Consider the following 14,790-nt stretch of genomic DNA (forward strand, 5'->3'; position numbering starts at 1 on the left):
TTGCTACTAGAAATTATACCTAGGGTCTCTCACCTACTAAGCAGCATTTGAAGATTTTAATGATCATTCTTGTTCATTTCCTTACATATAAATCATATCTTTCTATATCACGTGGTAAATTATTGCACCAATTAAAATTATCAGTCTTTCCAAAGATGCATTTGTTCTCTCAAAGCTGTATTAACAGCTTCATGGAACTTGGTAATGTTTTTTTTTGTCATTTTAATTACTTTTGATATGCACCTATACACATACACATACACAAAGAGAACTTGTTAAATCAAAATTCATGTGTGACTGTTCTAAAAAGCAGAGTTAACAACTTTGCTAGAGTATAAGGTAAAAGACCCCAGTATCACATTTTCCTCTTTGATGTAGCACTCTGGAAACTTACTCAGCCTTGTGATGAGCAACAGAATAACAGAATTAGTGAAGATAACCAGATTAATGAAGCGCACTGGTTTCCGAAGATAGGTAAATGAAAATTACACAACTATCAGGAATGGTATGAGAATGGGAATCAGTTATGGATTCAAATTCTGCTCTTTATAGCTATGGATGCTATATATTGCTTAATCTCTGTTTCATTACCTACATGATAAAAACAATTAGATGTACTTTATCTGGTTACGTACTAAGGATTTAATATGAAACACTATATGTACTTGGTACATAGTAGGGACTCAGTAGGTATTCAGTTTTGTTCATCTTCTTTACTTTTTTTTTCTTTTTTGTTGTGATACCAGCACTCAAACTCAGTACCTGACTCTTTGCTCATTTTCTGGTGCTCTACCAACTGAGCCATAACTCCAACCCCAGTTTTGTTAATTTTCTATGGAGAATAATTGAAGAGCACAATAGTGAATTATAACTTCAGGCCCTCAAAGTTATGTTCCTGGACTTGGTCTAGATTGCCTAAGTTATTTATTAATATGGCCAAGTGGAAATTAACTACATGCAACTATATGGATGAATGTCACAAACATAATATTGAACAAGAGGAGCCAAACATTGAAGAGTATATATTGCATAATTTACACATATGCAAAAAACAGACAAAAGTAATTTGTGATCTTAGAAATACTTTTATGTTTTTAAAATCAGGTAATAACAAGCAACTCAATTGAAGCAACAGAGGACTGGTGGGCCAATACATAAGACTTGAAGTACATATGGAATGTGTGGGAGTAGGAAATTAAGAGCATGGGTGGAATCGGGAGAGGTGAAGGAGCATGATAGGAGTGACAATGATCAAGATGCATTGTACCCATAAGTCGACATGTTGCATTGAAACCTTTTGTACAAATTTAAAAATTAAAAAAAAAATACCCTCAGAAGTGGAACTATGGCACAAGTGTTAAGAGTACTAGCCTTGGGGCTGGGGATATGGCCTAGTGGCAAGAGAGCTTGCCTCGTATACATGAGGCCCTGGGTTCGATTCCCCAGCACCACATATACAGAAAATGGCCAGAAGTGGCGCTGTGGCTCAAATGGCAGAGTGCTAGCCTTGAGCAAAAGGAAGCCAGGGACAGTGCTCAGGCCCTGAGCCCAAGGCCCAGGACTGGCCAAAAAAAAAAAAAAAAAAAAAAAAAAAAAGAGTACTAGCCTTGAGCAAAAGAGTTCAGAAACAGCATGCAGGTCCTGAGTTTAAGCCTCAGGACAAGCACCCCCCCCTCGCGACACACACAGAAAGCCCTCAATAGTAAAAAGCCAATTATCTCAGTTTGAAAAAGAATGAATCCTATTTGACTTAGAAGTTTTACCCCTAGATACATGCCAAAGTGAAAAAACAAATCTGTGTAAAAAAAACCCAGAAAACACATTCAAGAAAAAATAAAATCTCCCAACGAAGAGCAGCCATGTTCCATCAGATGTACCCTAAATTCTTTCAGTCTATTAAGGAAAATTAACACCAATGCTTCTCAAAGTAGTCCCCAAAATACAAAAGGAAGCAACACCTCCAAACTCAGTTCTATGAAGCCAGTATTACTCTGATACCAAAACCAGAAAAGGACTCAACATAAAAGTTATAGATCAGGCTGGGAATATGGCCTAGTGGCAAGAGTGCTTGCCTCATATACATAAAGCCCTGGGTTCGATTCCCCAGCACCACATATATAGAAAATGGCCAGAAGTGGCGCTGTGGCTCAAGTGGCAGAGTGCTAGCCTTGAACAAAAAGGAAGCCAGGGACAGTGCTCAGGCCCTGAGACAAAGGCCCAGGACTGGCCAAAAAAAAAAAAAAAGTTATAGATCAATTTCCTCAATGAACATAGGTGCAAAATCCTTAATTTAACACTTATAAACTAAATTCAACAACATATTAAAGATCACACATCATGAACAAATTGAGTTCATTCTAGTAATGCAGGCTGGTTTGACATGTGCAAATTGATAAACATGATACAACATATAAACAAAATCAAGTACAAAAAATTACATATCTAAGTCAGGAATTATCACTAGGAATAGAAGGATCATACCTAAGAATAATAAAACAAGCATATTCTCTGTTTTGTTTTGTTTTTGTTTTTGCCAGTCTTGGGCTTTGGACTCAGGGCCCGAGCACTGTCCTTGTCTCCTTTTTGCTCAAGGCTAGTACTCTGCCACTTGAGACACACCACCACTTCTGGCCATTTTCTATATATGTGGTGCTGGGGAATTGAACCCAGGGTTTCATGTATATGAGGCAAGCACTTTTGCTACTAGGTCATATTCCCAGCCCCCAAACAAGCATATTCTCAAAGGGAAAAGCTAGAATAAAATCTTTCAAGCAAATGACCCTCATAAACAGGCTGGAATAGAAATACTGATATCAGATAAAATAGTCTTCAAATTAAAATTAGAAGAGATAAAGAAGGAACTTACATGCTAATAAAGGGAACTCTCCTACAGGAGGATATATCAATTCTAAATGTCTATGCATCAAATGCTGGAGCACCCAACTTCATCAAACAAATATTATGAACCTAAAAGCATACATAGATCCAAACACATTGTCGCTGACTTCAACATATCACTGTCACCTCTAGATAGATTAAGCAGGGAAAATCTCGGCAAGGAAAATTCAAACCTAAATAACTGCATTGACCAACTAAATTTAACAGACATCCACAAAATATCTCATCTAGCAGCATCGGGATATACATTCTTGGCAGCTCATGGAACATTCTCCAAAATAGAGCATATCTTTTAGGCCGCAAGGAAAATATGTGCAAATTCCAAAAAAAATGAAATTATTCCCTGCATCCTGTAAGACCACAATGAAATGAAATTAGAGTTCAATACCAAAAGCCATCACAGAAAACTATCTAACTCATGGAGACTGAACAACACATTGCTGGATGGCCAGTGGGTAACTAAAGAGATTAAGATGGAAATTCAAATATGTATGAAATTTAACAAAAACAAATACACAAAATACCATCTCCTTTGGGATACAGCAAAGGCAGTACTCAGAGGAAAATTTATACTTCTGAGTCTCCATCAACAAATTGGAGAAATCTCAAATCAACACTTTAATGATTCACCTCAAACTTCTTGAAAAACAGAAACAAGCCAAAGCCCAAACCAGTAAACAAAAACATATAATAAAAATTAGATCAGAAATATATGAATTAGATACTTTTTTAAAAGCTCTAGAAAGAACAAACAAAACAAAGAGCTGATTTTTTGAAAAAATTAACAAAAGTGAGACCCTTAGCAAATCTGACTAAAAAAGAGAACACAACAAATTAAATAAAATTAGAGACAAAAATGGGAACATCATGACAGAAACAAACAAGATTGAGAACTTTATAAGGGAATGCTTTGCAAACCTTTATGCTAACAAATTGGAGAATCTGGATGAAATGGAAGAATTCCTAGAGAATACTAGATATACCCAAATGAAACCAAGAATATTTAAGCCAACAAAATTGACCCATAACAAGGAATAAAATTAAAAATTGCAATAAAAGACCTCCCATCCAAGAAAAGCTGAGAACCAGTTTGATTTACAGCTGAATTATGTAAGGGCTTCAAAGGAGAACTCACTTCAATGCAAAACTCATTGTATGAAACCAGCTTAATACTCATCCCAAAACCAGACAGGGACTCATCAAAGAAAGAGAACTATAGACCCATTTTTTTGATGAACATTGATGCTAAACTTCTCAGTAAAATTCTGGCCAACTGACTTCAACAACTATCCAACAAACAAACAAACAAAACGTACACTGTGACCATACAGGATTCATTCCAAGGTTGCAAAGCTGATTCAATATATGCAAGTGAATTAATGTAATTCAACACATCAAGAGAATCAAGGACAAGAACCACATGATTATCTCAATAGCTGCAGAAAAAGCATTTGACAAGATTCAACACTCCTCTATGATAGAAGCTCTGGTGAAGGTAGGAATCCATAAAACATTCCTCATATATAAGAAATGAAATCAGGAAAGCAACTCCATAATAGCCTCAAAAAAATCCCTAGGAATTAACCTAACTGAAGATGTGAAGGTCCTCTGTTATGAAAACTTTAAAAACCTGAAAAAAGAAATTAAAGCAGGCTTACAACAATGGAAAGACCTTCCATGCTCCTGGGTTGGAAGGACTAACATTGAAAATGCCAATACTGCTCAAAGCTATCTATGAATTCAATGCAATACTCTTCAAAATCCCAACAACATTCTTCAGTGATATAGAGAAAGCAATCCAAACATTCATATGGAATAATAAAAGAGCTCAAGTAGCATAAATAATCCTTAGCAAGAAGAACAGTATTGGAGCAATATCAATGCCAAACCTCAAACTCTATTACAAAGCCATAGTAATAAAAACAGCTTGGTACTGGCAGAAAGAATAGACCTGAGGACCAATGGAACAGTATAGAACACCCAGAAGTGAACCCACAGACATATAGCCACCTAATATATGGTAAGGGAGCCAAAAACACATGATAGAAGAAAGATAACCACTTTAACAAACGATGCTACCAGAATTGGCTATAAAGCTAGATCCTTATATATCATCCTGCCCCAGAATCAATTCCAAATGGATCAAAGACCCCAGTATAAGGCCAGATACTTTAAAAATATTACAGGAAGGGGTAGGGGACACACTAGGGCTCCTAGGCACAGTAAAAACTTCCTAAGCAAAGATGCAGAATCACAAGTCAAAGTAAGACTGGATAAACAACATTGCATCAAACTGAGGAGTTTCTGCATGTCAAAAAAACATAGCTAGCAAGATAAATAGAAAGCTCACAGAATGAGAGAAGATCTTTTGTATCTGTGCAGCAGACAAGGGCCTTATATCCTTAGAGCTAAAAAAAAAATTAAACTCCCAAAAATAAGATTTCAAAGAAACAACTCAATTTATAAATGGGCTAAAGACTTCTTAGAACAAGAATAGGCAATAGACATGAAGAAATGTTCAACATCTCTGGCCATACAAGAAATGCAAATCAAAGCAGCATTGAGATTCCACCTCCAGTTAGAATGGCCATTATAAAAAAAAACAACCTAACAATAACAGATGCTGGCGGGGATGTGGACCAAAGGGGACACTACTGCACTGTGAATGTGAATTAAACTATTCCAACTACTCTAGAAAGCAGTGTGGAGGTTTCTCAAAAGCCTAAACATAGAGCTTCCCTATAATCCAGCAATTCTGGCCATTTATCTAATAGACTACAAACCAGTAACAACCATGTTTATTGCAGTATTGTTTACCATAGTCAAGATATGGAATCAACCCAGATGTCCCTCGGTAGATGACTGGATCAAGAAAATGTTATATATATACATAATGGAATTCTAGTCTTCCATCAGAAAGAATGATATTACACCATTTGTAAGAAAATGGAAAGACTTGGAAACAAATGTATTGTGAAGTAAGCCAGACCCAAAGAAACATAGGCTCCATGGTTTCCCTAATTTGTTGAAACTAGAATGTGCCTATAAATCTACAAGTAGGTCTGGGAATGTGGCTTAGTGGTAGAATGCTTGCCAAGCATGCAGGAAGCCCTGGGCTAAATTCCTCAGCACTACATAAAGAGAAAAATCTGGAAGGGGCACTGTGGCTCAAGTGCTAGCCTTGAGCAAAAGAAGCTCAGGGACAGTGCCCAAGCCCTGAGTTCAAGCCCCAGGACTGGTAAAAAAAAACAAATCTACAAGTACATACACTGGATGGTGAAAGACAAAGATTATACTTGGACATGATAAATAACATGGAACTCTAAACATTCACATAGTGAAACCACAGGAGGATACTCTTAGGAGAGCATCACAAAGTCTCAAGATGTATGTGCATATGATCATATAAAATGATGTTTATCTGAAAGAACTCTCTAAGAAACAAAACAAGAGGCTTTTCTTATTTTATTTTTTGTTTTGTACTTTTTTTCCTTCATTGTCAGTGCTTTTGATTTCTGTACCTTTTGTCTTGTGTGTAAGTTTATATGCTTTGGGGAGGTTAAGAAGGAGCACAGAAATGGTGGGACAAAGGGTAAACAAATGAAGCAGTGATACTTACTAGACACTACACTGAATATGAACTATTAAAGAGGTGAAAGTATGAGTATGAGCTGCTGCCAAGACTAAGATTGGCCTCTGCCACATACACATAGTCCAAGTTTGAGGTTGCAACAAGAAGTACCATGCTCTGAAGCTGGATGTGGACAACTTTTACCAAGGCTCTGAGTGTTGTATTCATAAAACAAGCATCGTTGACATTGTCTACAATACATCCAATAATGAGCTGGTCTGCATCAAGACCATGGTGAATAACTACATCATGTTAATTAACAGTACATCGCACCAACTGTGGTACAAATCCCACTATGGACTGTCTCTGGGCCGCAGAAGGGGGCCAAGGTGACTCCTGAAAGTGATCCAAGAAAATTCAAAAGAAATTCAATGAAAAGTAAAAGAATGCCAAAAACTTAGCAGTCTTCTGGAGGAGTAATACCGGTAGTGGAATCTTCTTGCCTGCAATGCATCAAGACCAGGCCAGTGTGGCTGAGCAGATGGCTATGTGCTAGAAGGCAAGGAGCTGGAATTCCATCTAAGGAAGATCAAGGCCTGGAAAGGCAAATAAAGTCACCCACCATCCTTAGCTGGTGTAATAAATTTGTTTATTATTCTAAAACAATAAAAAACCTACAAATAATATTATACCAAAAGGAGAAAATTTGACAGCATTATCTGTAAAATCAGGAATAAAATAAGGTGGTTCACTATGACCACTCTTATTCAATATTACACATCAAATCTTAGCCAGATGAAAAACCAAGCCAAAGTAATAAAAAAAAGAAGAAAATAGACGATATCAGTTTATTCCTATATTCAGATACTTGATGTACTCCACTAGATGACTCTTAGATCTGATAAACACCTTCAGCAAAGTAGCAGGATAGAGTTAGGATAACTTACAGAGTTCATAGCTTTTCCATATACTAACAACAACAAAAAAAACCTCACTGAAAAAAGTCAAGAAATAATTCTGTTCTCAATAGCCTAAAAAATGTCAAAGCATAAACTTAACCAAAGATACAATGAAATATATAAGGCACTGAAGGGAGCAAGATGGCAGCTGAATAATATTCCCTGGAATCCCTCCTCTTGGATATCTCAGGTTGAACATCTATTCTCATAGCAAGCATACCCTTGACGAGGTAAAGTATCACAAGCACATTGGCAGGTGTTGGTAGACATGGGACTGCAATCAGGCAGAGATGTAACATGGAAATTTGGTTAACAGAGACATAACAGCTGAGATCGTTTGGCTGGTTTGGCCAGAACTGCAGTGAGAAACTATCAACTGATGGGACCACACCAACACCTTATCACACAGAACTGATCCAGTTGTGAATCAAAAGATCAATTCCTGCTAGGTGCCAGTGACTCACACCTGTAATCCTGGCTACTCAGGAGGCTATGATCTGAAGATCACGGTTAGAAGCTAGTCCAGGCAGGAAAATCTGGGAGACTCATTCTAACAAGCAAAACGATGTTAGGTGGAGGTGTAATTCAAATGAAAGAACACCAGCCTTGAGCAAAACAGCTAATGGATAGCACCCAGGTCCTGAGTTCAAGCCCCAGTACCAGCAGACACACACACACACACACACACACACACACACACACACACACACACACACACACATGTCAGTATTCTTAATAAAAATACAAACATCAATCCTGAAATTAACACAAAAATATGTAAGGCCCCAAATAGCAAATGTAATACTGAACAAAAACAGAGATACTAGAGGTAGGACAATACCAAACTTAAAAATCATACTACAGAAAAATAGGAACAAAAACAACACAGCACTGGCACAAAAACAGACATGTACATCAAGGGACTAGAACACAAGAACAAGAAATTAAACACATCTATAGCCATCTGATTTTCATCAAAGGTGCCAAAAGTATATGTTGGAGAAAAGATAGTCTCTTCAACTGATTTTTACTGGGAAAACTTGAAATCCACAAGTATAAGACTGAAACTGGACCTCTATTTCTCATCCTTTACAAAAACTAATTTATCCAGACACTGGTGGCTCATGCCTATAATCCTAGCTACTCTGGGAGCTGAGATCTGAAGATGGTGGTTTGAAGATAGCCTGGGAAGAAAAGTCTGTGAGACTCTTTATCTCTAATTAATTACAAAAAAAACCCTGGAAGTGGAGCTATGGCTCAAACTTTGAGAAAAAAAAGTCAAAGACAGCTCCCAGGCCCCAATTTCAAGTCCCAGAACCATTAGCTTACAAGTTAAACACAAAACGTACTCACTGCCTTACATATGAAACTGAACCCTCTGTACTTCAATTTGACAATAAAGGAAAAAAATTAATTCAGAATGTATGTAAGATTCTTGTTTATATATGTTAATTTTACAAAGGTATCATTGTGATATTTTCCTGCAAGTATGTAATATTTTCATCAAATACAGACCTTCAATTACTCTTTCTTAGCCTCTCTCCTTTTTAAACAATTTTAGTTTTGTTACTGTTTACATATGTGTGTGTATGTATTGTTTTGACCATATAACCCCTCACTCACTTTCTCCTTTTACCCTCCTGCTAGCTATTACTTCCAAACCATTCCATATTTAATATTCACATCATCAGATAAAAGATTATCTGGAATATACAAAGAGCTAAGAAATTAAACGTCAAAGGAGCACATAATGCAATTAATAATCAAATGAATAGACAATTTTCAAAAGAATGACATATGGCTAATATATGAAGAAATGCTCAACATCCTTAGCCATAAAGTAAATACAAATCAAAATGATACTGACTTCATCACATTTTACTTAGAATGGGCATCAGTAAGAAAACAAACAATAAATACTGACCAGGATGTAGAGGGAAAAAAGAACTCTTACATTCTGTTGGTGGAAATACAAATTAAAGAAACAACTACAAAAATCAGTAAGGATATTCCTAAAAAAACTAAAAGTAAAAGTACCATAGTACCCTGCTTTAATATTCTTGAGCATGTAGTCAATAGAGATACCTATATACCATGTTTATCAAAGTTCTAGTTACAATAGTGAAGATATGGAATCAGCCTAGGTGCCCAACAGCTGCTAGAAGAAATGAAGTATAAATACACAATGGCATATTGTATTGCCATAAAGAAGAATGGGAAATTTTTTATTCATTGGAAAATTAACCTGAAAATCATCAGGTTGAAAGATAAGCTAAAATATTGCATGTTTCCACGCATGGACTCTAGACCCAAATAGAATATGAACATAAAAGGAAAACTTCTTGGATGGAGGAACCACTGTGGAAGGCAAAGAAGAAGTTACTGGGGGTAAACATGGTTGAATTATATGCATGTATACATATATATATGTATGTGTATATGAAGATAGTATAATGAAACTTACTAAAATACTGTTTGAAAGTGAGAGAGGAGGAAGCAGACCTAAGAGAATGAAATATATCTCTAAAAATATCACAAGGAAATCCCTTTATATAGTTAATATACACTAATAAAATTTTTAAGAAGAAAAAGTACTATAAAAACATGAGATTCCAAATAATAAATAAATCTCAGCATCACCCCCCTGAAAAAAAGCAACCACTTGCAATCTTCACAGAAATAAAAATAAAAACAACTCATATGAAAACCCCAAATAGCTGATGCAATCTTGAGCAGAAATAAATTCTGAAAATATCACAATACCCGACTTCAGGGCGTCTGACAGGGGATTATATATTCAGAATATATAAAGAATTAAAAAATTGAAACAATAAAAGGGCAAGTAACCCAAACAATAGTGATCAAATGAACTGCACACTTTTCAAATGAAAAAGTACAAATGGCCAATAAATAATTGAAAAATGTTTAACATCTGTAGCCATCAGGGAAATGCACATTGAAACTACATTGGTATTTCATTTCACCCCCATCAGAATGACTGTCATCAAAAAGCAAATACCAAATTGTGATGATGACACAGAGAAACAGAACTCTTTTTTTGGCAATGCTGGGATTTGGACTCAGGTCCATGTGATTACCATGCAGGTGCTCTATCACTGGACCCATGCTCCCTGTCATTTTTGCTTTACTTTTTTAGATAAGGTCTCACATTTTTGCCCTGTGTTGGACTTGGACACAAGTTCTCCTAGTTCTGCTTCCAGAAGAGCTGATATTACAGATGTATACCCTCAGGCCCAGATTATTTTTTGACATAGGACCTCACTAACTTTTGGCTTAGGCTAAGAAAAAGTATGGTCCTATGATCTTTGCCTTCCAAGTGGCTGATGCTACACATATACACTACCAAGCCCAACACCCCAAAAAAATTAAAGTTAAAATTAAAGGAGTTCTTACACACTACTGCTTGGGATGTAAATTAGTCCAGCAACTTTGGACATCGCAATGGAGGTTCTCCATAAAACTGAAAATGGAGCTTCCTATTATCCAACTGGACTATATACCCAAAAGAATCAGTATCAGCTAACCATAAAGATAAATGCATACTCGTGTTTTTATTGTACTATTCCAAACAATACAATAGTAATAATTGTATTCTGAGGTTATAGAATCAGCTTATATGTCTATCAATGGAAGAATGGATAAGCAAAATGTGTTATACATACACAGTGGGATTTTAGTAAGCCAGAAAGAATATAGTTACAATCTTTTCAAGAAAATGCCTGGAATTAGAGGTTTACATATTAGGAAAAATAAACCAGTCTTACCAAGACAAGTATTGCATGTTTTCTATCATATGTGGGACCAAATGAGGAGGGAGTATATCCAATAAAAATGGAACATTGGGATATGGAAAGGGAAAGGGGCGACATACAGAACAGTAATAGAGTTGAATGCCTGTGGCTCACATATGCAATCCTAGCTACTCAAGAGGCTACGATCCAAGGATTGCAGTTAGAAGCCAGTTAGAACTTCTTATTCATCTCCAATTAACCACCAAAAAAGCCAGAAATGGAACTATGGCTCAAGTGGTAGGATGCCAGGCTTAATGTAAACAGCACTCAGGCCCTGAGTTTAAGCCTCACTATCAGCATACACACACACACACACACACACACACACACACACACACACCACAAAACAAAACAAAAACCAACCTCTTTTTACGGATCTTGAACCATGCTATTCTTAAGGGTATGGGTGTATATCTTTTCTCTCTCTCTCTCTCTCTCTCTCTCTCTCTCTCTCTCTCTCTCTCTCTCTCTCTCTTACTTTCCTTCTATCCCTCCTTTAAATGTTATACTAAAATGGGCTGGGAATATGGTCTAGTGGCAAGAGCACTTGCCTCATATACATGAAGCCCTGGGTTCGATTCCCCAACACACATATATAGAAAATGGCCAGAAGTGGCGCTGTGGCTCAAGTGGCAGAGTGCTAGCCTTGAGCAAAAAGAAACCAGGGACAGTGCTCAGGCCCCAGGACTGGCAAATTAAATAAATAAATAAATAAAATGTTATACTAAATTAAACCCTTGCTAAGGGTTAAAAACTTCTTTTTCTATATCTCTAGTTTAAAAAAAAAATAACAATCAACAGTTGGCCTATTAATTGGCCTATAGTGGAAGATTCCAAGTGACAGAAATTGGTAAATTTACCTTAAAAGAATTTCTCTACACACCTGTAGTTAATTTCTTAATGACTGAGAATCCCTTTCGTAGTATATTGACATTAATGACATCAACAGAGATTACGATGATAGTAACTACATAGTAGATTTTCATAATTTTCTTATTTTATGTTGACTTTCAGCTTGGAACTTGGCAGCACAATCTCAGAAAGAACCAGTGATAATGAGAGAGTTTTTCATGGCTTCTTATAATGTAAGTATTTTCTAATAAATACCTCGTATATGGGTATAACAAGGTTCTAACTACTACTGTTACAGTAAACAGCGAAGTATACATTCAGATTGACTTTTATTCTAGGAATTTGTAATGTGTGACTAAGCAGAAATGACCAAAAAGACAATCTCTTTCCTAAAGAACATAATCTAAGGATGTTGATCTAGGCATTGGTGGATCCTGTCTGTAATCCTAGCTACCCAGGAAGCTTAGGTCTGGGGATCATGGCTCAAAGCCATTCTGGAAAGGAAAGCCTGTGAGACTCTTATCTCCAACTCAACACCAAAAGGCCAGAAGTAGAGCTGTGGCTCAAGTGGCAGAGCACTAGCCTAGAGCAAAAATATCTCAGAGACAGTGAATAGGCCCTGAGTTCAAGCCCCAAGACTGGCACAGAAAAAAAGATTGTTAGGCAAATCTCCAGATATGAAAATATCACAAACACCCATCCTGGAGCCTAAAGTTCTACCATTACAAAATCATTCCTTTACTTTTGTAGGGATTTCAGGCAATGCCCTATACAGGGAAGGAAATATGCCAAAGAGTTGCCAGTTACCAACATATTAGGAAGGGCTATCTAAAAAAGTCTATAGAATGATAGAGTAAGTATCTAGAAACAGCAGCCAGGGACTGAAAAAGGAAGTAAGAAGTTTAAGTTTTTCATGTTTTCTTTAAAGGAATAGTGTGTGAATATTTGTAAATTTGTTTCCAATCAAAAGCATTGTTTCTCAATCTGGGACTTGCTAGAAAGGTACTTTGTTATTGAGCCACATATCCAGTCTGTTTTCATTAGTTACTTTTGAGATAGAGCCCTGATTTCTGCCTCCAGCATGTGGCTGGACTGTGATTCACATATTTTAGGCTTTGTGTAGTTTCTGAGATGATAAACTCCTACCCCTTTGTCCAGCTTCCCTCCCCTGAGATGTAGAGTCTTGTGTAATTTTTTGCCCAGGCTGCCTGGAATCCCAATCCCAATCTCAGCTTTCCACACAGTAGTGTACCACTGTGCTCAGCTATGAGTGGAGAAGGGCTCTCTTGCACTGTTCTGCTGTGGCTGGCCTCAAAATGTGACCTTCCCATTCTTAGCCTCTCAAATAGCTAGGCTTACAGATGTGAGCCACTGACACCTGGCCACAGTTATAAGCATCTAAAAGTGGTCATTAGCCTAGAGGTTAAATGCCAGAAAGAGGACTGAGTATTAGTGAAAGAATAAAAGGGGAGGGGCTAGAGAATATTCCTAATGCATATTTAGAAATACATACATAATCTTATAGATTGAGATTGTCAATGTTTATAATTTTAGAGCTGGAAAGAATTGGAAAGATTATGTACCACAATTCCCCAATCTTACCTAAGAATAGTGTGAGACTTAAAACACTGGCTGTGTTGAGATGCTGTTAATTCAGTGATGGTCATGATTGTGATTATTAAATGTGAGGGGAGTAAATTAAGATTCTCAGCAACTTTAAGTATACTCACCATCTTAATATGGTGGGTAAATCAGTCTTAGTTTTGACATTTGTGATAATACTTGTGAGATTGGCATATAATAATCCAAGTGGCCTGGAGTTTTATTGTAGCCTAAACCTGAGAGTTGTTCTTTTTTTCTAAAAGTAAAGAGCAGGGTTTAATGCTGAGGTTATCCCTAACACCTGTCACGATTTGACATTGTCTCTTTCAACCATGACAATCAATATATGTACTCAGTTCCATTGAATCCAAAGGGAAATGTATTTGCCAGAGGAAAAGCACTTAGAAATTATAGCATAAATTGAGAAGTGAATCACTAGCTAGAAATACAGGAGCAAATGACAGTACTTGTCACTGAGAAAGATAGTCAAAGTGAAGAAATGAAGCTTTTTTATCTCTAGGAAGGTGCTGAAAAACAATAGAAAGCAATGTAAAATTAAAACTGTAAATCAGTGTTATAGTCTATTTCATTTATAGTGTGTCATGTGCTTTTCCAGCTGACTTTTCTTAGTCAGAGAGGATGATGCTAATTTTCATTCTGATTGTTTGTATTCACCTGACAAAATTTTCACTATTCATTGATGCTCTGGTTATTTCTTATCAGCTGTCCCTGCTTTGTCCTTCTGATAAAGTAATTCTGATTGCACAGAATACATGTTTGCTTTTGGCAACTGCAATTGATGTCGAGCAAGGAAGAAAAGCTGCAACAACTATTGAAGAGGTAATGTGCAACCTTCAATGAAAAGATGGGAGTTGCTACTGATGTTTACTTTCCCTGATACAGTTTTGTTGACTTCAGAGAACTATTTCCTCCATTCTGGCAACATCTTGATTTCAAAGGTTTACAATGGCTAATCCCCTCCTAACAAGCAAAGGTTATATTTGGGTTAACTTCTTCCTTCAAGAAGATTAACTACCTCTTCTTTTAAAATGTGTTCCTTTTCATGGACCACTCTTTTTTTTTATCATGTTCTTAA

General features: G+C 36.6%; 1 protein-coding gene and 1 pseudogene across 1 annotated transcript in view; both read left to right on the forward strand.

Moving 5' to 3' along the window:
* Positions 1 to 14,790, forward strand: part of Tex11 (testis expressed 11) — a 237,579-nt gene that overhangs the window by 145,768 nt on the left and 77,021 nt on the right. Inside the window, 3 exon segments of the mRNA XM_048335370.1 lie at positions 379 to 474; positions 12,255 to 12,325; positions 14,418 to 14,534. Coding sequence (XP_048191327.1) covers positions 379 to 474; positions 12,255 to 12,325; positions 14,418 to 14,534 — 284 coding nt within the window.
* On the forward strand, positions 1,204 to 7,102 carry LOC125344036 (annotated as a pseudogene).

Source organism: Perognathus longimembris, chromosome 28 (genome assembly GCF_023159225.1).
Source record: "Perognathus longimembris pacificus isolate PPM17 chromosome 28, ASM2315922v1, whole genome shotgun sequence".
In the NCBI taxonomy this organism is placed as follows: domain Eukaryota; kingdom Metazoa; phylum Chordata; class Mammalia; order Rodentia; family Heteromyidae; genus Perognathus; species Perognathus longimembris.